The following is a 27,116-nucleotide window of genomic DNA, read 5'->3' as shown; positions in this document are numbered from 1 at the left end:
CATCCTTCACCAGGGCTTTGATTACCTTCGACATGCCCGAAACGAGGGACATCCTACCCGAGATACTTCTAACCCCTCCTAAAGTCATATTCCGTCACCCACCCGACCTCAACAGTATCCCTGTGCCACTCCCAATCCTGACCCCCTGCCACGAGGATCGTACCCCTGTGGAAGTCCCGAGTAGAAAATCTGCCCAATCCACCCACCCGGCACTTTCTATTCCAGTCCTGTCACAGGTTTATCCTACCCACCTGTGAAAGCAAACGTGTTATTTACCAGCTTTGCTGCAATCACTGCACAGCTTTTTATATTGGTATGACTACGAAACAGCTGTCCACCAGGATGAACAGCCACCAAACTGTGCCCGAGAGCAAAACACAGAGTCCGCCAGGAAAATGTATTCACTCTTTGTCGGGCTCTATCGAGATATTGTCATTCGATTTGAGTTGTGAGTGTATTGTAATACGGTCTTTGGCTCAACAGATGTCAGTACTTTCATCTGAATCATCTCGTTATTGAGAAACGAGATGGCTGGAGCACGCTTGAAGCTGAAGCAACAAAAATGTATTGTGAAATGGTTTTTCAAGTATGATAACGCTGTTGATGTGCAACATCAATGGAGGCGGGAGTTTGAAACAGAACTGCCAACACGCCTAATAATTAAATACGTCACCGACGAGTTTGAATTGCACGGAATGATTTGTGATATTCACAAAGGAAGATCAGGAAGACAGTGTACAGCTACAAGTCCAGCTTCGTTGGCACTTGTGGCAGAAATGTTTGTTAATTCTCCACAGAAGTCTGCTAGGCAATGTGCATTTGAAGTGGGGGTTAGCAGTACAAGAGTACGAAGAATTCTGAAAGTTGCAATGTGGAAAGTTTACATTCCACATTTACTGCATGCTATTAATGATGACAGTCCTGGTCACCAAATGCAGTTTTGCGAACGGTATCAGCAAATGGTAACTGGTGACGAGCAATTTGTGTCGAAGGTAGTGTCGAGTGGCGAGGCACAATTTAAACTTAATGGAACCGTGAATCGGCATAACAGTGTGTACTGGGCTCTGGAAAATCTGCATGTTTATGTGGATAAAGCTGTCAATCTACTAGGGGTGCATATGTGATTTGGACTATCATCTAGGGGCTTAGTAGGACCCTTTTTCTTTGATGCTACTGTTACTGGATAAATGTACCTGGAAATGTTACGCACAGCAATTTTGCAACGTATACATGCACTTTATGGAACTGATGAAGAGGTCTTCTACCAATTGGACGGGGCGCCACCACACTACCACCTAGCTGTACGATCTTCCCTGGATGACAATTTTCCGGGGCGTTGGATTGGACAAAGAGGGCCCATTGAGTTCTCTCCACAGTCACCAGATCTAACACCTATGGACTTTTAATTGTGGGGAACTGCGAAAGATAATGTCTATCGATGTAAGCCATGCATGCTGGAGGAAATTTTCCAGGAGATTACAGCAACATGTGCAGCGATCTCCGCTGTAACACTGACTGATGTAGCTAACCATGTCCTAAACTGAAGGTTGTACAACATGTGTAATCAATTATTAAATGTAAAATAAACACATAAGTAATACTTTTTGTTCCTTAAAAATGTGTACACATTTTTCTGGCGGACTCTGTAGATCACCCTGTGGCACAATATGCATCTGAACGTAACACACTTGATGTCAATGACTGCTTCACTACCGGAGCCATCTGGATCCTTCCCTCCACCACCAGCTTTACTGGGCTGCACAGATGGAAGTTGTCCTTACAACACATTCTCTGCTCCCATAATTATGCTGGCCTCAACCTGCAGTAACATACTGTCTCCACACCCTCCACCCACCATTTTCCACCCCCCATGTCCTATCATTGCCTCCCCATTGTGTATGTGTGTGTGTTTTTACTGATGAAGGCTACGGCCAAAAGCTTTTAATCAAGCCTATCTGCAACTTGATGTGTCTTCATTATGGTAAGTAGCAATCTATCTTGTCCTATACTGTTATTCCCATTTCATATACCCATACACTGTTATACCCAAGCATTTACATGAGTTGATGAATTCCAATTGTGACTCACTGATATTGTAGTCACAGGATACTACATCATTTTGTTTTATATAATGCAAAATTTCACATTTCTGAACATTTAATGCAAGTTGCCAAGCTTTTCACCACTCTGAAATATTATTGCAGTTTTCTTAGATGGTACTTCATGCAGATAACTGCATCGTCTGTAAAAAGTCCAAAGTTACTATTAATATTGTTTGCAAGGTCAACAAAAAACATGAAAATGGAAGTTACTTTCTGAATAGCCATTGCACATCAATGCTTTAAATCAGTGCCTCAAATTTATTGGAAGGTCAGGGTGTTCATATGAAGAGCAAGTGTCTTAAAATAAGGAGTGTTTAACGTCTTCTGCGCACTTCGTTAACGTTTAAGAGCAGTGTGGCAGTTACATATGCTTCTATTTAGATCTAAGAATGGAAACTGCAGGTTGAAATATCAACAAATCTAAGTGTCCACCAGTCTTTTTGTCGTGCCTATCAGCAACTCAACATGTCAGTTTTGTGGTGAGTGGCAATCTATTTAGATATAAACTGATAAGATTACACTGTCCGAAGAAAACAGTCTAGATCACATTTTTAATTTTACCTTGATAGTTTCGGCCAAACTGCGCCATATTCAGATCTAAAACTAAAACACAGGAGTAAAGTTGCTACCAATGGCATCAGCTTATTTGCATGACACACACTGTGAAGGTTCTAAACTGGTTCAAGCCTCATGTTGTGGTTCTTGGTAGTGCATTAATTCACTGCCTCCTAATTGAAAACTTTTTGGATATTCAATAAATGGGCACAACACCATTGTTTTTGATTTCACTTGGTTACACATTTACTAATTTTGAATTGACTTGTTGGATAAGGCCAGTTTCCTAAAACTTCTATTCATATATCAAGAGTCCCAGGCTAGACTCCACAATCAGGAAATTTCAGTGGCAGTACTTGTCATAAACTTCATTCAACAAATGACAGTGTAAACAAAATAGTAAGATGAACACGGTACTCTGTGTAGGTCATGACAGACATTCATGCAAGTGTAAATGTTTACACTTGTATCAATCAAAATATTTCACTAACACTTATTGTTAAAAGAAAAATGCCAGGAGACTGTTACTGACACGGAGATATTAAAACAATGATTGTGGTACGTGTACTCATTTCATAGTTGTTGCTCCTCTGTGAGCTTGCTTGTGCTCTTCTTGTACATAGACAGTACTTGTGAGATTGCTCCACATGGAGTGAGGATTTTTTGTTTGGAAGGAATATTTATAAAGTGGTGTAAGGGACGTTTTAGACTTTTGGAAAACACATATTGAGTTCTAAAACTGTAAGGTTGAGATCTATTATAGTAGCTGCATTATGTGTTCCAACAATGACTTGGTTCACATAATAAGCAGGTAGATTACAAAAGGTTATAGAACTATTTTGTATGTCTACACTCGGAATTACCTAATTACAAGTATAGTTCGCGTACCTGAAGTAATAATAAATTATGAACATTTCTAGTTAGTGTTTAACTGGTTAATGATAGGTGTCATTTGGTCCTCCATATAAATTAGGGCAACCAGACAATGATGGTGAACTTGGGATTCAACAGGTGTAACAGCACAAAAGACGATTGTAATTTTGGGTGGAGTTCAATATTATCTGTTAAGTTAATTAGTTTTTGGAAATTTAAAGTATGTGCTGTTAAGTCTGAAGTAATAACTTTCTAATAGTATGTGTCAGTATATCCAAAACTACTATTCCATGGGGTAATGACAATTGAAAATATTCCTTACTTTTAATCAGCATGGTTTTCACTAAAACTAAACACATTATTGTAATCAGCACACTGAAAAATAACATCCAAATAACACATTAGCATGAAATGTTGTCTAAAATATCTTGACGGATTTGGGTGTACGGTACATATACTGATACAGATAACTAGACTTGAAATTGAAAAGAAGGGAAAAAATATAAATATAGTTATTAATAGAAGAGCAACAATAGCAGCTTGCTCTGCTTCAACATCAGGTCATGTCAAAAGTTCTAATTTAGTCAGAACAGTTTATCTCCATTAAATAAATAAACACCCATGACTTACCTGACTTTTTTTCACACATTTATAAGAATAAATCACACCATCTTCCACAACAAAACTCTGTCGTTCTGGCAAACCTGCAGATAACTTACAGTAAATATGTTTCAGGACCCAAACAGGATGCAGAAGCAGCAAAGAACTTTATTGCAGATAAGTTCCAGGAGTGCTGTGAAAAGGAAAGGAACGATGACAACAAGGGTGTTTACATACGCTACACCTGTGCGACAGGTGAGAAAAATCTCTATCCTTCAGTACAACAGTAGCTGGAATATATGAGGTGCACAATGGAGCAATGGTATGTTATAAGAGGGCAGAGAGAAAATGATGTAGTTATGAAATGTGTGCAGAAAAGAACACCACAATATTAACATATGCTTTTCTTCGAGTGCTAGAGAGCAGTAGTATTTAAGAAGGAGGTGTAAATGGTAGTAAATGGGAGGATGTTTTGCCCAGATCACCTGCTTGCTTCTCAGTAGGTGCAGTTCTGAGGAAGGGGAGCTTGAAAGCTATTGTGAATGCTGAGATTTCTGTTATGTGGTACTGTGTTACCCACATGGATTTGCTCTAGGTGAGTAAGGGTTTAAATGCTCCTAGACATCAGTTTCCAGATTTCACAGTTAACTTTCTAACCTTCAGGAAATAATGTAGCATGAAAACTAAAGTGTCTACAAATGTTAAGGAATTCTAGATACACTATGTGATCAAAAGCATCTGGACACCTGGCTGAAAATGACTTACAAGCTCGTGGCACCCTCCATCTGTAATGCTGGAATTCTGTACGGTGTTGGCCCACCCTTAGCCTTGGTGGCAGCTTCTATTCTTACAGGAATGTGTTCAATCAGGTGCTGGGAGGTTTATTGTGGAATAGCAGCCCATTCTTCACGGAGTGCTGCACTGAGGAGAGGTATCAATGTCGGTCAGTGAGGTCTGGTACGAACTCGGCATTCCAAAACATCCCAAAGGTGTTCTATACGATTCAAGTCAGAACTCTATGCAGGCCAGTTCATTATAAGGATGTTACTGTCATCTAACCACTCTGCCACAGGCTGTGCATTATGAACAGGAGCTCGATGGTGTTGAAAGATGCAACCAGCATCCCCAAATTCCTCTTCATCAGTGGGAAGCAAGAAGGTGCTTAAAACATTACTGTAGGTCTGTGCTGTGATAGTACCATGCAAAACAACAAGGGGTGCAAGCCCCCTCCATGAAACACACGACCCCACCATAATACCACAGCATCTGGATTTTACTGTTGGCACTACACACACTGGCAGACGATGTTCACCGGGCATTCACCATACCCGTGCCCTGCCACTGGATTGCCACATTGTGTATCATGATTCATTGCTCCACACACCACTTTACCACTGTTCAATCGTCCAACGTTTACCCTCCTTACACCGAGCAAGGTGTCCTTTGGCATTTACCAGCGAGGTGTGTGGCTTATGAGCAGCCGCTCATCCATCAAATTCAAGTTTTCTCACTGTCATAGTACTTGCAGTGGATCGTGATGCAGTTTAGAATTCATGTGAGATGGTCTGGATAGATGTCTGCCTATTACACATTACAACCCACTTCAACCGTCGGTGGTCTCTGTCAGTCAACAGACGAGGTCAGCATGCACGCTTTTGTGGTGTATGTGACCCTTCACTGTCAAACCGGAAACAGTGGACCTAGGGATGTTTAGGAGTCTGGAAATCTCGCATACGGATGTATGACACAATCACCTGACCGTGTTCGAAGTCTGTGAGCTCTGCGGAGCGCCCCATTCTGCTCTCTCACGATGTCTAATGACTACTGAGGTCACCGATATGGAGCAACTGGCAGTAGGTGGCAGCAAAATGCACCTAATATGAAAAACATATGTTTTTGGGAGTGTCCGGATACTTTTGATCAAATAGTGTTTGTTTAACACACAATACTTTTCAGCTGCTCAAGTAAGGGCCAGCCAGGGTGGATGGGATTTCGGTCCGTCAACTAATATTTTGAATGGGTAATGGTGCACACACAGTGTCAGATGGTATCTGCTGCCAACAATAAATTTGACACAATTCATCAGTCCACATGTACAGTTTGATCACAATAAGCTGACCCATTTTATTGGTGCTGCCAAAAATGGAGAAAATTTATGCTAGTCAGAAGAGCGCTGCCAAGATTTCCACTTGTGCCATTCCTGCTTTTGCTGGTGCATAAGTTCATAGCAGTTTAATAAACACAACATACATACATAACATAGAATTTAGTCATCAATAATATATTCTCCTTCACTATTTACAACTGTCCGCCAATCCTGGGGTAACTTAGAACTAGCAACTATAGAAATCACACAGTTTTGAGGTGAAGAATTTTAGTGCTGTTCGCAGCACATATCCGTCCAGAAGTGTGTTTGATAGAGAGTGAAAACCTCAGGCCACAATATAAGGTGAATAAGGTGGGTGTGGAATGATTCCCAACCCAACTCCCATACAGGGTTTTTGTCTGTCTAGTAGATGGCAAATGGGCATTATTGTGCAGTAGCCTTACCTCACGCAGTCTTCCCAATCATTGTTCTTGGATTGCATCTACAAGATGTGTGAATGGTTGACAGTAAATGTCAGCAGTGACAGTCATAACTCAGGGAAGCAATTCACAGTATACCACACCGTTATTGTTCCACTAGATGCATCTTTCGTGGATGTGCACAGGTTTTCATTCGGGGAGTTTCTGCTTTGTTTGGGCTCAGCCATTCCTTTATTTCCCTTATGTTAATATAAAGATGCTATTTCTCATCACCAATAATGACACAGGATAGGAATGGTGTTGTTGTTCATGAGCCAGCAGAGATGCACATATGACCATCCACTGATTTTTGTGATTTTGGGTTACAGCATGTGGTACTCACACACACAATTTCTGAACTTTTCTCTTTGCATGCAAATGTCACACAATGGTGGAATGATCACAGTTCATCACATTGCCAGTTCTCGAGTACACTGACATGGATCATTATGCATCAATACATTCGAACAATCTTCATCAAACCCAGAGTATAGTCACAATGTCAAAACAGTCCTCCTTAAATAAGAAAACCGTTTTCTTGTAATGCTCTGTCCAATGGTATTATCCTCATACACGGTGCCTCAACTGCTGCCATCCCTCTATTGAACCCAAACAGAAAAATATGTCTGAAATGTTCTGATTTCTCCACTTGGCACTCGGTTTTCTAGCATCCACAGCTCTGCTCACTATTGTGAAAGAACAAAATGTAAATTCAAATAGTAGCAGCGAACTGCAAATAAAAAATAGCAAATGATAAATAAACCCATAGCAACCAGGATACCGACATACAAAACTAAAACACTATGATTTATGGACTAACCTGATATAAGCACAATACATAGGTAAGAGCGCCAGTACTGCAGAAAGCAGTCAGTGTTGCTATTCCTTCATTGTTCCCTATCTCTTCAATTGTCCTCATGGAGAGCAAGGCATGTCCCCCACCACTCCTGACAATGCTGCATGAAGTGTCAGTTTATTGTGGCCAAACAGTGAAACTGGCACACCATAGGAAGCTGAGTATCAGAAGACAGATACACTCCTGGAAATGGAAAAAAGAACACATTGACACCGGTGTGTCAGACCCACCATACTTGCTCCGGACACTGCGAGAGGGCTGTACAAGCAATGATCACACGCACGGCACAGCGGACACACCAGGAACTGCGGTGTTGGCCGTCGAATGGCGCTAGCTGCGCAGCATTTGTGCACCGCCGCCGTCAGTGTCAGCCAGTTTGCCGTGGCATACGGAGCTCCATCGCAGTCTTTAACACTGGTAGCATGCCGCGACAGCGAGGACGTGAACCGTATGTGCAGTTGACGGACTTTGAGCGAGGGCGTATAGTGGGCATGCGGGAGGCCGGGTGGACGTACCGCCGAATTGCTCAACACGTGGGGCGTGAGGTCTCCACAGTACATCGATGTTGTCGCCAGTGGTCGGCGGAAGGTGCACGTGCCCGTCAACCTGGGACCGGACTGCAGCGACGCACGGATGCACGCCAAGACCGTAGGATCCTACGCAGTGCCGTAGGGGACCGCACCGCCACTTCCCAGCAAATTAGGGACACTGTTGCTCCTGGGGTATCGGCGAGGACCATTCGCAACCATCTCCATGAAGCTGGGCTACGGTCCCGCACACCGTTAGGCCGTCTTCCGCTCACGCCCCAACATCGTGCAGCCCGCCTCCAGTGGTGTCGCGACAGGCGTGAATGGAGGGACGAATGGAGACGTGTCGTCTTCAGCGATGAGAGTCGCTTCTGCCTTGGTGCCAATGATGGTCGTATGCGTGTTTGGCGCCGTGCAGGTGAGCGCCACAATCAGGACTGCATACGACCGAGGCACACAGGGCCAACACCCGGCATCATGGTGTGGGGAGCGATCTCCTACACTGGCCGTACACCACTGGTGATCGTCGAGGGGACACTGAATAGTGCACGGTACATCCAAACCGTCATCGAACCCATCGTTCTACCATTCCTAGACCGGCAAGGGAACTTGCTGTTCCAACAGGACAATGCACGTCCGCATGTATCCCGTGCCACCCAACGTGCTCTAGAAGGTGTAAGTCAACTACCCTGGCCAGCAAGATCTCCGGATCTGTCCCCCATTGAGCATGTTTGGGACTGGATGAAGCGTCGTCTCACGCGGTCTGCACGTCCAGCACGAACGCTGGTCCAACTGAGGCGCCAGGTGGAAATGGCATGGCAAGCCGTTCCACAGGACTACATCCAGCATCTCTACGATCGTCTCCATGGGAGAATAGCAGCCTGCATTGCTGCGAAAGGTGGATATACACTGTACTAGTGCCGACATTGTGCATGCTCTGTTGCCTGTGTCTATGTGCCTGTGGTTCTGTCAGTGTGATCATGTGATTTATCTGACCCCAGGAATGTGTCAATAAAGTTTCCCCTTCCTGGGACAATGAATTCACGGTGTTCTTATTTCAATTTCCAGGAGTGTATATTAATGAACATGTGCACTTCATAAACAACCTTCTGACACGTTAGACCTATATGACGAACAAAGCTCAAATTTATATCGTTGACAGTCGGTTTCAATCTTTTCAGGGTCTATTTTACAGTGAAGCACCTTGGAATTTGCAAAGCAGAAATCCATGATATTAACTTAATTTACTAAGTCGAAATCGGACGAAGATTGATGTTTAAAGGCATTCTTCAGATTTCGCATAAGAAATTTTTACTAGCAGTTTGCAACTCCATTAATTAAAATGGAAAATAAAAGGTTGTAGTCAGCGGCTTCTACCGTGATTCGAACTGCTATGTCTTACAGTACAAGCACTGCAACGCACAAGGGAACCTCTGAGCTAACGACACACTGGCGGCCAGAGGCGGAATATAGTCACTGCGATGGTGCCTGAGCCTCAAAACGCAACCTTAAACACACGAACAGAGGAGGTGGAGATTACTGTTTTAACGTCCCGTCGACAACGATGTCATTAGAGACGGAGCACAAGCCTGGATTAGGGAAGGATGGGGAAGGAAATCGGCCGTGCCCTTCCTAAGGAACCATCCCGGCATTTGCCTGAAGCGATTTAGGGAATTCATTGAAAACCTAAATCAAGATGGCCGGGCGCGGGATTGCACCGTCGTCCTCCCGAATGCACACACAAACAGGTGTTACTTATGTGAAGAACGCCGTTCTTGGAGTCCAGAAATTAAATATACTTTCTAATTGTGTCATCTTGCAGTGGATTATATCGTACGAGTCTTCGATGTGGAAAACGAATGTCAAGTGAATTTAGCGAGGTAACGCCGACCTACACCCGGAAGTAAATGCACTATCAGAATGTTGACAAATACTTGCTACGACGCTGCCATTTCTAGGCTCTCTGACGAGGCAGCTCTTCAGCGAAATGCTTGCCGTGATTCTCCGATACGGTTCTTCAGAGTGGAGACGCGCGCGCACGTTTGGTTTTTATGCGGCGTTCTCACCTGATGGTTTCTGACGTCGCCTTGTGGGCTATGTATACATATGAGACATTCAATTATTATTAATCCAGAATCATACAAGTTTCAGCTTCCGGCGTGGAAGAAGGCTGTTGACGCCGACATTATATCATTTCAACGTAGGGAAAGCAAAACGGATCATTCAATGTTTCTCATTCAACATAAAGCATGTGAGATAATTTTCCGTAACGTTCATAATCATCTAAAAATACAAACGAAGTAAAAATACACCGGAAGCTTATTCGAATTGAATATAACGCTTTGCACCTCGATGTCGAATTTGTCCACTTGCAATCTTTTGCAGCATACACATACAATGTCATGATTACCACGAGAATGATAAATATGTTGGTAAGGATGGAAGCAAGAAGAGACGCAGTCAACAAATATTCTATTCCTCATGGCATTCATTTCATTTGACACGTAAGAAGAGGTAAAGCGGGAATTTACTTTCGTTAACACGAAAGATATGCCGCACATATTGATAACGAGGAAGTCTGCGTCTTCATACGTTTCCTCCTTGAAATCTGTATGCTCTATTATATACTAAGTAGCCCGATCATTGTTTCAGTAATGTTACCCTCTTGTTTGACCCCGTAACGATGAACAGATTCCAAATGCATGTCTCCCTTCCTGGGTTGTTTTTTGTGTTTTATAGCTTGGAATTCCTGAAGCAGACCACTGTGCCTTCCCCCCTCGTGGGTTAGGTCTCAAAACTAAACCGCTTTGTATCCAATGGCATAATTTATTCAGACAGCATCAGCATAAGACTATCAAACAAAGCCTTCCATTTACAGTTGCAGCACTCTAACCAGCACTGACCAAAGTGTAATCCACGGTCATGGTCCTAAATTACCAGCTGTCTGCTACTGTGGCAAAGTCCGTACTACACTTTCGATTCCGCAGCACCATTTTATGTGGTAACACTGTGCAGTTGGACAGTTGTGCTACCAGGTCTGTCCTCACACTGTCAACTTTATGTATCTCACTTCTCCTGTAGCGTAGATCACGAGGAGCCGAAGTAAATGAGTGTATTCTGCATGACGTAACATTCAGTATTCCCTTCTTTCATAGCCACTCTTCATGTGCATCGATACCAAATAGGAATGCGAAAACTCTTGCGAGTGAGAGCATGACAATAACAATCGTAACAAGAACAAGCAAATAATGAATGATGTTTATTCCAACGCAGAACGAGAATGGCTTTAAATATAAAAATCTGTATCTATATCTATATCCATATCTATTGATCTTTGAGTTGGCACAATGCAAATATATTCTTAGCATTTAGTTACTGAATTTAGTTCTGGATGTTTGCAGAGAAAAGGAAAAGTCGGTACTTCTCGCTATAATGTGAACCAGCAACTACACTTTCCTTAGAACACGACTCAAGCAGGTCCTCAAGTAGGTAGCAAGGCACTGCTGCATTCTGTTCCCTGACATTGCTCTGATGACGGTTAATGCAGATAGTTCCGATTATGAAATACAAAACGTATTGCAGGTTAGTTCCTAGGATAGTAACATTAAATTTGCGTTGTAGACGGCACATGAACGTGACGACTATCCATATTACTCATCAATATAAAAAGACAATATTTTGGGAATTTAGCAGGATTACTCAAAATGAATTCTGAAATTGGGTGACTGACTGCACAGGTGCTAAACGTCGTCAAGAGTATACGATGTCCTAATCGCATTAGGAATATGAAGATCGTCTTCGACAGCTCGCAACTTTCACATTGCTATCTCCACCCTACTCCAGACAGCCCTCGGTGGAGTTGCACTACGTTGCCGATGTTATGGAAGGCCTTCAAACCGACAACAGACCGCATATTGAAAAATACAAGCGAATTCTCTTGCAGCGTAAGCTTATTGTAACTAATCTAAAAATTATTGGACAGGAACATTGTCCTATTCAAAAAAAGTAAAATGTTACACACTGTTGACGTCAAACGGACATTATCTATGTCCTGTCTTGTGTCCTACTCATCTATAATATCAAGTGTACTATGAAAATGATTATATATAATGGATGATAGGGTAATGCATTGATACCAGATGGCGGGGGCCGGCCGGTGTGGCCGTGCGGTTCTAGGCGCTTCAGTCTGGAACCGCGTGACCGCTACGGTCGCAGGTTCGAATCCTGCCTCGGGCATGGATGTGAGTGATGTCCTTAGGTTAGTTAGGTTTAAGTAGTTCTAAGTTCGAGGGGACTGGTGACCTTAGAAGTTAAGTCCCATAGTGCTCAGAGCCATTTGAACTATTTGAACTATTTAACACAAAATGACATTAAAAATTAAAGTTATTCACGAGCAGCTAGGTGAGAATATGTATGAACATTAAATGACACGACGAACTGAAATAATACGACGAAGAGTTCAGCGCTCACTGGGAATAGAGCCCCACACATATCGTTGTTGACTACACACAAAGAGACGTCTGCTACCGAATTTTTATCCACCAGCTGCTCAGAATAGCATCTTGAACTTACAGTAATCTCGCAAATAGTTCTGTGTCTCACTGGGAGTTAAAAACGTCAGATATCGTTAGTGTTGACAACGAATGAAAATACATTAAAAATCAAAATTATTATCCACCAGCAGATAGGTGTTCTCATGATAGAGCTTGATAATACATAATTAAATCTTTAGTGCCGGGCCAGGATTCGATCCCATTCACGCGTAATATGTGAAGGTGTTGAGGAATCTGCAGTTTTGAACAAACAACAAATTGTAGCCGAGCTGTATTGCCACGAAGGGATCAAATTCCGCGTTAAGGGTGGTCTGAGTTGCATTCCCAGTTTAGAACCAATTTTATCGACATACAGAAGCTCAAATAAAAGATGGAATAAGTGTCCTGTGACCATACAGAGCGTTTGTGTCGTCACTTGAAATAAATAACTAGTATAAGAAAGGTTACTGGTGATAGAGTTTCTACATGTCGCCACTCCAGACTTTATTGTGGTTCAACCTACCGTCTACTTGGTAAAGAAGGAATATCATCTTTAATGTGAATTTTCAGACCACGCAGCCATTATATCTCCTTCACTTGGTGTAGTCAGGAGAGAATGGAATCTGTCTCTCCCTATCTAAAATCATTGACGGAAGTGGGAATCGAACCCAGACCATAGGTATAACAACCTACCATCCGTCCAACAGACCACGAAATCCTCTTCTCTGCGAGTCATTTTTCTATCGTAACGTAGTTGCGCCACACTGGATGAGACACACAGGCTCCCTGTAGTAATTTGCAGCATGTTCAGTAAATTCATTTACTTGGTTGACCGAATCACCATGAACTAGCTGCCTCGGCTACCCAGTGCATACATTCGACTATTTTGTAATCACAGAAATAAAATCACGTAACTGCCACCTACACACAACTGCCAACAGTGTAGGATGCAGAAGTTTAAATAGGAAGTGTTCCTTTCCACTTGAGCTATTCTATTGCGCTATCTGTTACTAGAAAACGTCGTTCAGTCCAAAAGAAAAGCTGTAACTGTTTGTCTCTCAGAAGTCAAGACCTGGCCATATGCATAATCTCACAGTGCTGTGGAATCCAAAAGTTCTGGAGGAATAGTTGCCGAGCTCTGGAGCTGCTGTAGCTACGTGTCAGCTTGTAGCATAGATAAGATGTCGCGAGTTCGAATACATATTCAGTGCTACATTTTTTAAAACGCAATTCTGCTCTCTGCTGAAGGTATCAATCTAATGGAACTTTGAACATAATTCCCTTCACTTCTCAACCCAAAGTAGTCGCATGTGGAAAAAGGGCTAACTGCTGTGACATTTTGTTCTATTCAGGTTTAATAGACAGCAGGCAGCAGATGCATCTCGAAGATGTGCAGGGAGAGCGCATCGTGCCATAATATGTCAGAAAAGTATTTTCTACATTAGCCGTCGTGTGGTAGTGATATTTTATTCTTCTTCAAACTTTGTTTGACAGCTTTAACTCAGAACAAGTTTTCTACATGCATGTAATCAATAAACTGCATGTGCATTGTCAGACTGTCATAGGTAACATCAGAGAATTCGCATATATCGTTGATGTTTAATTTCTCTCTCATGTTTACTATTGTTTTAACAACACTAAAGGAAACCTTACGAAAATTGTGCACTGTATTATAAGAAATGAAATAAAACTAACCATGATAACCTTACGACGAAAGTATCTGTACACAAGCATGCCTCTATCGACACGAATTAGTAAAATACTACTCACTTGGATTTTGATTGGGTCTGTGTTTAATTGGTATGCTGTGTCATACTCAAGAGGTATGCAAATGTGGCATTTCATAAATATAGTTACGTATTCCTAGAAACCCAAAATTCGCTTGGCAGCAGCGGAAAGAGGCCTTACCTGTTGTGCAGCATTGTAAGTTTTTCAACATTGCACTATGAGCTGAAAGCATTTTCTTGCGATTTCCTTATTGATGTTTGATCTGACTGCTTGTAGCTCTTTCACAGAAGGGATAAAAACGTTACAGTTAGTGAGACTGGAACTGCGAACCGTAACAGACGCTTTTTCACAGGTCAGCACGTTACCACAGAGCTGGCGAGGAGGTATGGGTCTTAGCTTCCTATTACGAGGGCAATAGTAACTAGAACTCGTAAACCGCTATTGGAAGGTCGAGATTAGTTGCGGTTTCCACCTGCAACGACTTTCCTGGGCTGAAAATCGTAAATTTTCAATCTTTTGTTACCCTTCAAGCGATAATAACTCAGATTATTCAATGGAAATGACATGTAAAATCAAGTGAACTTTGAGGCTTAATTCCGTGCACACCAGGAAGTAACTCGTCGGTCACAGGGTTGCCAAACATACGTTGCCTTGTTGCCAAATCTCAGTTACAGTACCAGCAGGAAGAAGACGAACCGATGTGATCCTACAGCGGTCTGGGAAGTGACCATAGCTGGTGTCTCCAAGTCGCGGCTGCTACGGCCTGGAATACGTAATGCGTCTGATTCGCTTTCTGTAACTAGGTTTAGGGACTGGAGCGTAGTTACTAACAATACTCAGAACTGACTGCAAACTGAGCATCATAAATCAGTAACTCTCATTGTTGTTTTTATATTTCTTTCGTAAGTGTACTCAAAACTAAGAAAGTCATTCACAGGCGTTTTCGTGCCTCGCCGATAGTCGAGCACAACATACAAATAAAAATAAAAAAGAATGTGTGTGTGTGTGTGTGTGTTTGTGTGTGTGTGTGTGTGAGAGAGAGAGAGAGAGAGAGAGAGAGATAAATAAAAAGCAATGAGAGAGAGTGTAAAAAATTGTTGTAAAGAAATTGAATCATGGTATTTAAAGAAATCTTTCATTAAAATGACACGTTCCACATCATTACGAAATGTCGTATTCATGATCTATGGAACAAGAGTTAATCTAATCTAATCTAATCACATCATATTGATGATTAGCCATGAAGAGTCATGAATTACCGAAATTTTGGCCAATACCAGTAACCAAATATAAACTTGAAAATAAAAGACGACAATTTTTGTAATAAACCGTGACTCCTATCAAGACCCTTTCGTCCCTGTTATCTAACCACGAAAGATGTCTGATATACCTCCATTCTGACGTAACAAAGTGTGCATGCATTTAAAGATGAAGTGCATGATGTGAAGTTCTGTGACGGAGATACGAACCCAACACGTAATCCGATTGTTAACTAAGAAAAATCAAATGTTACGTATCGGTTTTTCTTACGAGCCGCTAGGTGTCTGAATCTAAAATAAGGATACAAACTTTTGTGCCCAAGCGACAATCGAACTGCACACCTAGCGTGCATCCACGAATATAGCTTAAGTATCAGTTGCTTACTCATGAACAGTAAGATGTGTGCGTGTTTGACCAGAAATAACGACACCTGTTGCGATTGTTGGAAACACATGAACAGACATTGAAATTGCGCGTTAATTTTCACTAGCAGGTGGGTGTGCACTTGATAAAGCTAGAAATAAAATTATGAATATTTTTGTACTGGATCAGGTTTCAGACCCACATACTTACCTTTGGAGGAGACCTAGAGAAGATTGCAGTCTTGGGAAAAGGAACGAAATGACTGAACTATACTGTTCCGAGAGATTCAGATCCTCGAAAGAGGAGATACGAATTCGAATCACTGTCCAGCACCAAATTTTTAAACGTCTCTAGTTCAATCAAGTACAAGTAAAATAAGAGCCCTGTCCCTTTAAATGGCTATCGGTTCATCAAATAAAATAAAATTTCCTAATGTAAGTAAGCTTACTGGCGACTGTATTTCTGTTTACCATGACTTCCGCTGTGTCATTTCCCAACGTAAACCGGCTCTGCCCAGTTGGTAGTGAAGGAACGTGATGTTTAATGCGGATTCTGGATTATAACGTCTTTCTCTTGAGGTTACCAGAGGTAAAATAAATCTGTTTGTGCCTCTTAAAAGTAAATGCCTGAACCCACGCATTGCACCTGTGATAGCTCGTTCCACCATACCATTGTGGCCACATTACCCAGCCCCAAGAGTGTGCTGTAACGGATGATGTGCTTAGCTTACAAAATTAGTCACGGTGGAAAAAATGCGAGTCTATTAAATGGTCAAGTAGAAGCAAGCTTCTGACGCAGAGATTATGCTATTCTCATGTCAGCAGGATGTAAAGACTCTTCTGGGCATCATAGGCTGGATGTGAAGCCATTTTGATTTTTCACAAATTCAGCAAATTTCTTAGTTAGAGAAAATCCACTGTGAAGTGTGAAGTTGCCGGATAATTCGATTATTACTGTTATTATTAATATCATTCTATTCATACCGCTGCTGGAACACAAGTGCTTGAATATCATTTAATGCCTTGTGGTCACTATAGATGTAGTTTCCCAAGAACAGGTTCTTTCCCTGTCTACGGAATCCGTTTCATGTTAATATCAGACACCAGCAATTACTCGTAGATTACTTTAAAACTAAAGTAATTGACGAAGACGTTACTTGGTAACAAAAACGCACTGCCTTTCTTCATTTACTTTCGCCTAGAAATGGCTATCGAGTACTGACAAACCAAAAGGCAAGAGATCTTACTGCCTTCCGATATACGTTGCTGTTAGTTCTTCCAAATGATTTGGTCGACATGACCTGTTTCAAGTTGTGTATGACAGACAGTGTTTTAGAAAATCTATTGTTTCCGTTTGAAATAAACAGAAGTATTTTCATTCTAAGCTGTCCAAGTACAAAATTTTCGCAATATTAGTTCAAATTTAATATTCGCTTCTATAATGTAGGAAAGTATTTCACAGTCGCAAAACTCGCATCCGAAACGTTGACCTTACACTTAGTCGCTGACCATACATTCTAGCTCAGAGTGACACCAGTTTAAATAACCTAATGTAGCGAAGACTGTTTGCCAGTGCTCTTTCTCACCGGAAAATACGCAATTCACCCATTTGGCTCCATAAGTACACTGTAACAGTAATTTCTGTGTGAAATTTGTCATGTAACAGTTGTGTTACTAAATGTGACACTTCTGTCACTAAATGTAACTGGGTTTTCTCTTTTGATGCAAGTCAATTGTCAGGATGAGCATTCTAAAGCATTCTGTCAGGGTGAAAATATTAAATAAATCAACTTTTCTCTCTTAACAACATGTGGGCAGGGTGGGTTCTTCCTTTGCTCGGGTATGAGGTCGAATGAAACATCAATTTTACATGTTGTTGTTGTTGTGGTCTTCAGTCCTGAGACTGGTTTGATGCAGGTCTCCATGCTACTCTATCGTGCGCAAGCTTCTTCATCTCCCAGTACCTACTGCAATCTACATCCTTCTGAATCTGCTTAGTGTATTCATCTCTTGGTCTCCCCCTACGATTTTTACCCTCCACGCTGCCCTCCAATACTAAATTGGTGATCCCTTGGTGCCTCAGAACATGTCCTACCAACCGATCCCTTCTTCTGGTCAAGTTGTGCCACAAACTTCTCTTCTCCCCAATCCTATTCAATACTTCCTCATTATTTATGTGATCTACCCATCTAATCTTCAGCATTCTTCTGTAGCACCACATTTCGAAAGCTTCTATTCTCTTCTTGTCCAAACTATTTACCGTCCATGTTTCACTTCCATACATGGCTACACTCCATACAAATACTTTCAGAAATGACTTCCTGACACTTAAATCTATACTCGATGTCAACAAATTTCTCTTCTTCAGAAACGCTTTCCTTGCCATTGCCAGTCTACATTTTATATCCTCTCTACTTCGACCATCATCAGTTATTTTGCTCCCCAAATAGCAAAACTCCTTTACTACTTTAAGTGTCTCATTTCCTAATCTAATACCCTCAACATCACCCGACTTAATTCGACTACATTCCATTATCCTCGTTTTGCTTTTGTTGATGTTCATCTTATATCCTCCCTTCAAGACATCATCCATTCCGTTCAACTGCTCTTCCAAGTCCTTTGCTGTCTCTGACAGAATTACAATGTCATCGGCGAACCTCAAAGTTTTTATTTCTTCTCCGTGAATTTTAATACCTACTCCGAATTTTTCTTTTGTTTCCTTTACTGCTTGCTCAATATACAGATTGAATAACATCGGGGAGAGGCTACAACCCTGTCTTACTCCCTTCCCAACCGCTGCTTCCCTTTCATGTCCCTCGACTCTTATAACTGCCATCTGGTTTCTGTACAAATTGTAAATAGCCTTTCGCTCCCTGTATTTTACCCCTGCAACCTTTAGAATTTGAAAGAGAGTATTCCAGTCAACATTGTCAAAAGCTTTCTCTAAGTCTACAAATGCTAGAAACGTAGGTTTGCCTTTCCTTAATCTTTCTTCTAAGATAAGTCGTAAGGTCAGTATTGCCTCACGTGTTCCAGTATTTCTACGGAATCCAAACTGATCTTCCCCGAGGCCGGCTTCTACTAGTTTTTCCATTCGTCTGTAAGGAATTCGTGTTAGTATTTTGCAGCTGTGGCTTATTAAACTGATTGTCCGGTAATTTTCACATCTGTCAACACCTGCTTTCTTTGGGATTGGAATTATTATATTCTTCTTGAAGTCTGAGGGTATTTCACCTGTTTCATACATCTTGCTCACCAGATGGTAGAGTTTTGTCAGGACTGGCTCTCCCAAGGTCGTCAGTAGTTCCAATGGAATGTTGTCTACTCCGGGGGCCTTGTTTCGACACAGGTCTTTCAGTGCTCTGTCAAACTCTTCACGTAGTATCGTATCTCCCATTTCATCTTCATCTACATCCTCTTCCATTTCCATAATATTGTCTTCAAGTACATCGCCCTTGTATAGACCCTCTATATACTCCTTCCACCTTTCTGCTTTCCCTTCTTTGCTTAGAACTGGGTTTCCATCTGAGCTCTTGATGTTCATACAAGTGGTTCTCTTATCTCCAAAGGTCTCTTTAATTTTCCTGTAGGCAGTATCTATCTTACCCCTAGTGAGAAAAGCCTCTACATCCTTACATTTGTCCTCTAGCGATCCCTGCTTAGCCATTTTGCACTTCCTGTCGATCTCAACTTTGAGACGTTTGTATTCCTTTTTGCCTGCTTCATTTACTGCATTTTTATATTTTCTCCTTTCATCAATTAAATTCAATATTTCTTCTGTTACCCAAGGATTTCTACTATCCCTCGTCTTTTTACCTATTTGATCCTCTGCTGCTTTCACTACTTCATCCCTCAAAGCTACCCATTCCTCTTCTACTGTATTTCTTTCCCCCATTCCTGTCAGTTGTTCCCTTATGCTCTCCCTGAAACTCTCTACAACCTCTGGTTCTTTCAGTTTATCCAGGTCCCATCTCCTTAAATTCCCACCTTTTTGCAGTTTCTTCAGTTTTAATCTACAGGTCATAACCAATAGATTGTGGTCAGAGTCCACATCTGCCCCTGGAAATGTCTTACAATTTAAAACCTGGTTCCTAAATCTCTGTCTTACCATTATATAATCTATCTGATACCTTTTAGTATCTCCAGGGTTCTTCCCTGAAACATCAATTTTACATAAGATAACTTTTATTGAAGATTTGTACAACTGTACAACTGTATCTTACGGGATGTTCTGGTTCGGAGAGCGGCAGCTGTGTCGTTTGTAAAGTCTTCTGCTGCGGCAGCGGCGGCGGCGGCGGCGGCGGCGTCTGATTACGCGTAGCGGTGTGTATCTCGTGTCGCCGTCTCGCCCAGTTGACTGGAGACGCGCAGCGCGAGGTGGCCCGTTTAATTATTGCGAGCGAAATCGTGCATCGGACGATACCTTGGGTGTCGCGTCCCAGTGTTTCTCTTCTCTAAGCGGCCGCGTGTGTTGTGCGTCGGCCAGCGGAGCGGCGCGGCGCGGCGGGGGAGGCCAGTGTGGCGGACTCGAACCACGGACTCCCGCTTGCCAGTCTTCGGCTGTCAGGTCTTCGTCCCAGTTCACAGGTGACTACTGATGTGAGGCCGTCTCCTTCCCGTCCTCACGAGTCACCCGGGTATGTAAAAACCAGACTTCAAATACCTTTTAACTTCTGTCTTCTGGCGCCGCGGCTGCTGCTTGCTATTCCATTACAGCGGCGGACTTGGTTCGTCTGTGCATGATGCAGACTCTTCTTGCATGACGGTCTTCAGCACCGAAACTGACTGAAAACTACTGCTACTCTTCTTTTCTTCCTTCTTCGTCTCTCGTCTCGTCTCGTCTCCGTCCCCGTCTCCGTCTTCGTCTCCGTCTCCATCTTCCTCTGTCTGGCCCACTGCGTCTCGCGTATTTATTCACTTCAGTTTACTGGAGGTGAATGACTTTACGGTCATTGCCTCTTCTGTCACGTTGAAAAGCTTCTCGAAGAATCTTCTTAACGTCGGTCATTGGCTCTTGGAATGTAGGCGAGGGCCTTTGCTCACATACGACAACTGAGAAACACGTGAGCCGTCGGGCGATGCCCTGACGGCTGAATCGACAGCGCCCGCTTATGTGGAACTTGCTGACTTCACGGTCATTGTCTCTTCTGTTCTGTTGTTCGGCCCGCTGTTTGCGAGTATGTAACTCTCTAAACTAAACCAAGTTTTTCATTTATATTCTAATTTCTAGTTCACTTTGATTTCACTAATTTATTTACTTAAGTACCACTCAACAGTCAGTAAGCTTTTGCCTTCCAACCGGCAAAATACGGCAAAGTACGGCCGGTAAACAATTCACAAATCACGATTTAGTGCCAATAAGACGATTTCTTTAAACATTGTCGAAGCTGAGGGAATTTAGTTTCTGCTTAAATCGTCTTAAGCAGCAACGTTCACAGATATCTCAAATAGGAAAAAGCTGAATATCCAGGTACGAAGGTTGTAAAACAAACTTCCCACAGTTTGTGTCAGGTTGATCTTTTCGTCTGATAACACTGCTTAAGTATTTTGTCTAAGAGGTATCACAAGTAGTATCCCTGTAGCTGTGGGAATCATTGGTTGAAAACGAGTTTAACACCAATGGGTACAGTGCTGCTAAATTTTCACAATTATTATCAACCTATGTCTGAGTTCATCCACAAACTGAGGCGTATTTATAATATTGGAGCTAGACTGTGTATCCTTGTCTTTCTTGAGTGGTCATTGGAAGGCGTTTACACACACGTATACAATACTATGAATACTTCGAACGCTATGGTTAACGTTGCTCTCATAAACTATTTTTTTTAAAAATTCTTCTGGGTCTTCAGCATGCAATATGTGTTGTAGATACAGTCTCAGACCAAAAAATTGACCGCCGAGTCGTTCACGTAAGGTGGACAATACAGTCGTGCTCCTCTCAGAATTCTATGTCTGGCAATATGCTCGATCTAGCAACATGTAGACTGCGGCACTTCCTAGAGGAAGTCTTGACTCCAGTCTTAGTACATTACTCTTGACTACGACCGTAGTCTTGAGGTAAAACGCGAGACCAGCTAATATGATATTGTAGATTCGCTTGAATTACACTCATAGCTTCAGCACCGAGAGGAAAGGGGCGATAAAAATTTTGTCGATATGTGCTTTCGGACGCCAGACGTCATATTAGCTGGTCTCGCGTTTTACCTGAAGACTACGGTCGTGTTCCAGCAGCGGTATGAATAAAATGATAGTAATAATTACAGTAATAATCGAATTATCCGGCAACTTCACACTTCACAGTGGATTTTCTCGAACTAAGAAATTTGCTGAATTTGTGAAAAATCGAAATGGCTTCACATCCAGCCTATGATGCCTAGAAGAGTCTTTACATCCTGCTGACATGAGAATAGCATAATCTCTGCGTCAGAAGCTTGCTTCTACTTGACCATTTAATAGACTCGCATTTTTTCCACCGTGACTAATTTTGTAAGCTAAGCACATCATCCGTTACAGCACACTCTTGGGGCTGGGTAATGTGGCCACAATGGTATGGTGGAACGAGCTATCACAGGTGCAATGCGTGGGTTCAGGCATTTACTTTTAAGAGGCACAAACAGATTTATTTTACCTCTGGTAACCTCAAGAGAAAGACGTTATAATCCAGAATCCGCATTAAACATCACGTTCCTTCATTACCAACTGGGCAGAGCCGGTTTACGTTGGGAAATGACACAGCGGAAGTCATGGTAAACAGAAATACAGTCGCCAGTAAGCTTACTTACATTAGGAAATTTTATTTTATTTGATGAACCGATAGCCATTTAAAGGGACAGGGCTCTTATTTTACTTGTACTTGATTGAACTAGAGACGTTTAAAAATTTGGTGCTGGACTGTGATTCGAATTCGTATCTCCTCTTTCGAGGATCTGAATCTCTCGGAACAGTATAGTTCAGTCATTTCGTTCCTTTTCCCAAGACTGCAATCTTCTCTAGGTCTCCTCCAAAGGTAAGTATGTGGGTCTGAAACCTGATCCAGTACAAAAATATTCATAATTTCATTTCTAGCTTTATCAAGTGCACACCCACCTGCTAGTGAAAATTAACGCGCAATTTCAATGTCTGTTCATGTGTTTCAAACAATCGCAACAGGTGTCGTTATTTCTGGTCAAACACGCACACATCTTACTGTTCATGAGTAAGCAACTGATACTTAAGCTATATTCGTGGATGCACGCTAGGTGTGCAGTTCGATTGTCGCTTAGGCACAATAGTTTGTATCCTTATTTTAGATTCAGACACCTAGCGGCTCGTAAGAAAAACCGATACATAACATTTGATTTTTCTTAGTTAACAATCGGATTACGTGTTGGGTTCGTATCTCCGTCACAGAACTTCACATCATGCACTTCATCTTTAAATGCATGCACACTTTGTTACTTCAGAATGGAGGTATATCAGACATCTTTCGTGGTTAGATAACAGGGACGAAAGGGTCTTGATAGGAGTCACGGTTTATTACAAAAATTGTCGTCTTTTATTTTCAAGTTTATATTTGGTTACTGGTATTGGCCAAAATTTCGGTAATTCATGACTCTTCATGGCTAATCATCAATATGATGTGATTAGATTAGATTAGATTAACTCTTGTTCCATAGATCATGAATACGACATTTCGTAATGATGTGGAACGTGTCATTTTAATGAAAGATTTCTTTAAATACCATGATTCAATTTCTTTACAACAATTTTTTACACTCTCTCTCATTGCTTTTTATTTATCTCTCTCTCTCTCTCTCTCTCTCTCTCACACACACACACACACAAACACACACACACACACACACATTCTTTTTTATTTTTATTTGTATGTTGTGCTCGACTATCGGCGAGGCACGAAAACGCCTGTGAATGACTTTCTTAGTTTTGAGTACACTTACGAAAGAAATATAAAAACAACAATGAGAGTTACTGATTTATGATGCTCAGTTTGCAGTCAGTTCTGAGTATTGTTAGTAACTACGCTCCAGTCCCTAAACCTAGTTACAGAAAGCGAATCAGACGCATTACGTATTCCAGGCCGTAGCAGCCGCGACTTGGAGACACCAGCTATGGTCACTTCCCAGACCGCTGTAGGATCACATCGGTTCGTCTTCTTCCTGCTGGTACTGTAACTGAGATTTGGCAACAAGGCAACGTATGTTTGGCAACCCTGTGACCGACGAGTTACTTCCTGGTGTGCACGGAATTAAGCCTCAAAGTTCACTTGATTTTACATGTCATTTCCATTGAATAATCTGAGTTATTATCGCTTGAAGGGTAACAAAAGATTGAAAATTTACGATTTTCAGCCCAGGAAAGTCGTTGCAGGTGGAAACCGCAACTAATCTCGACCTTCCAATAGCGGTTTACGAGTTCTAGTTACTATTGCCCTCGTAATAGGAAGCTAAGACCCATACCTCCTCGCCAGCTCTGTGGTAACGTGCTGACCTGTGAAAAAGCGTCTGTTACGGTTCGCAGTTCCAGTCTCACTAACTGTAACGTTTTTATCCCTTCTGTGAAAGAGCTACAAGCAGTCAGATCAAACATCAATAAGGAAATCGCAAGAAAATGCTTTCAGCTCATAGTGCAATGTTGAAAAACTTACAATGCTGCACAACAGGTAAGGCCTCTTTCCGCTGCTGCCAAGCGAATTTTGGGTTTCTAGGAATACGTAACTATATTTATGAAATGCCACATTTGCATACCTCTTGAGTATGACACAGCATACCAATTAAACACAGACCCAATCAAAATCCAAGTGAGTAGTATTTTACTAATTCGTGTCGATAGAGGCATGCTTGTGTACAGATACTTTCGTCGTAAGGTTATCATGGTTAGTTTTATTTCATTTCTTATAATACAGTGCACAATTTTCGTAAGGTTTCCTTTAGTGTTGTTAAAACAATAGTAAACATGAGAGAGAAATTAAACATCAACGATATATGCGAATTCTCTGATGTTACCTATGACAGTCTGACAATGCACATGCAGTTTATTGATTACATGCATGTAGAAAACTTGTTCTGAGTTAAAGCTGTCAAACAAAGTTTGAAGAAGAATAAAATATCACTACCACACGACGGCTAATGTAGAAAATACTTTTCTGACATATTATGGCACGATGCGCTCTCCCTGCACATCTTCGAGATGCATCTGCTGCCTGCTGTCTATTAAACCTGAATAGAACAAAATGTCACAGCAGTTAGCCCTTTTTCCACATGCGACTACTTTGGGTTGAGAAGTGAAGGGAATTATGTTCAAAGTTCCATTAGATTGATACCTTCAGCAGAGAGCAGAATTGCGTTTTAAAAAATGTAGCACTGAATATGTATTCGAACTCGCGACATCTTATCTATGCTACAAGCTGACACGTAGCTACAGCAGCTCCAGAGCTCGGCAACTATTCCTCCAGAACTTTTGGATTCCACAGCACTGTGAGATTATGCATATGGCCAGGTCTTGACTTCTGAGAGACAAACAGTTACAGCTTTTCTTTTGGACTGAACGACGTTTTCTAGTAACAGATAGCGCAATAGAATAGCTCAAGTGGAAAGGAACACTTCCTATTTAAACTTCTGCATCCTACACTGTTGGCAGTTGTGTGTAGGTGGCAGTTACGTGATTTTATTTCTGTGATTACAAAATAGTCGAATGTATGCACTGGGTAGCCGAGGCAGCTAGTTCATGGTGATTCGGTCAACCAAGTAAATGAATTTACTGAACATGCTGCAAATTACTACAGGGAGCCTGTGTGTCTCATCCAGTGTGGCGCAACTACGTTACGATAGAAAAATGACTCGCAGAGAAGAGGATTTCGTGGTCTGTTGGACGGATGGTAGGTTGTTATACCTATGGTCTGGGTTCGATTCCCACTTCCGTCAATGATTTTAGATAGGGAGAGACAGATTCCATTCTCTCCTGACTACACCAAGTGAAGGAGATATAATGGCTGCGTGGTCTGAAAATTCACATTAAAGATGATATTCCTTCTTTACCAAGTAGACGGTAGGTTGAACCACAATAAAGTCTGGAGTGGCGACATGTAGAAACTCTATCACCAGTAACCTTTCTTATACTAGTTATTTATTTCAAGTGACGACACAAACGCTCTGTATGGTCACAGGACACTTATTCCATCTTTTATTTGAGCTTCTGTATGTCGATAAAATTGGTTCTAAACTGGGAATGCAACTCAGACCACCCTTAACGCGGAATTTGATCCCTTCGTGGCAATACAGCTCGGCTACAATTTGTTGTTTGTTCAAAACTGCAGATTCCTCAACACCTTCACATATTACGCGTGAATGGGATCGAATCCTGGCCCGGCACTAAAGATTTAATTATGTATTATCAAGCTCTATCATGAGAACACCTATCTGCTGGTGGATAATAATTTTGATTTTTAATGTATTTTCATTCGTTGTCAACACTAACGATATCTGACGTTTTTAACTCCCAGTGAGACACAGAACTATTTGCGAGATGACTGTAAGTTCAAGATGCTATTCTGAGCAGCTGGTGGATAAAAATTCGGTAGCAGACGTCTCTTTGTGTGTAGTCAACAACGATATGTGTGGGGCTCTATTCCCAGTGAGCGCTGAACTCTTCGTCGTATTATTTCAGTTCGTCGTGTCATTTAATGTTCATACATATTCTCACCTAGCTGCTCGTGAATAACTTTAATTTTTAATGTCATTTTGTGTTAAATAGTTCAAATAGTTCAAATGGCTCTGAGCACTATGGGACTTAACTTCTAAGGTCACCAGTCCCCTCGAACTTAGAACTACTTAAACCTAACTAACCTAAGGACATCACTCACATCCATGCCCGAGGCAGGATTCGAACCTGCGACCGTAGCGGTCACGCGGTTCCAGACTGAAGCGCCTAGAACCGCACGGCCACACCGGCCGGCCCCCGCCATCTGGTATCAATGCATTACCCTATCATCCATTATATATAATCATTTTCATAGTACACTTGATATTATAGATGAGTAGGACACAAGACAGGACATAGATAATGTCCGTTTGACGTCAACAGTGTGTAACATTTTACTTTTTTTGAATAGGACAATGTTCCTGTCCAATAATTTTTAGATTAGTTACAATAAGCTTACG

At 41.8% G+C, this 27,116-nt stretch overlaps 1 protein-coding gene across 1 annotated transcript in view; it reads left to right on the top strand.

Annotated features, from left to right (window-relative positions):
* LOC126215104 (guanine nucleotide-binding protein subunit alpha-11-like) overlaps nt 1-27,116 on the top strand; it is a 140,071-nt gene that overhangs the window by 100,586 nt on the left and 12,369 nt on the right. Inside the window, exon 7 of the mRNA XM_049941755.1 lies at nt 4,266-4,385. Within this exon, the coding sequence (XP_049797712.1) occupies nt 4,266-4,385 (120 nt within the window). The remainder of the gene's footprint in view (nt 1-4,265; nt 4,386-27,116) is intronic.

The sequence above is a fragment of the Schistocerca nitens genome, chromosome 12 (genome assembly GCF_023898315.1).
Source record: "Schistocerca nitens isolate TAMUIC-IGC-003100 chromosome 12, iqSchNite1.1, whole genome shotgun sequence".
NCBI lineage: Eukaryota > Metazoa > Arthropoda > Insecta > Orthoptera > Acrididae > Schistocerca > Schistocerca nitens.
This window is presented reverse-complemented; position numbering and strand designations above follow the sequence as displayed.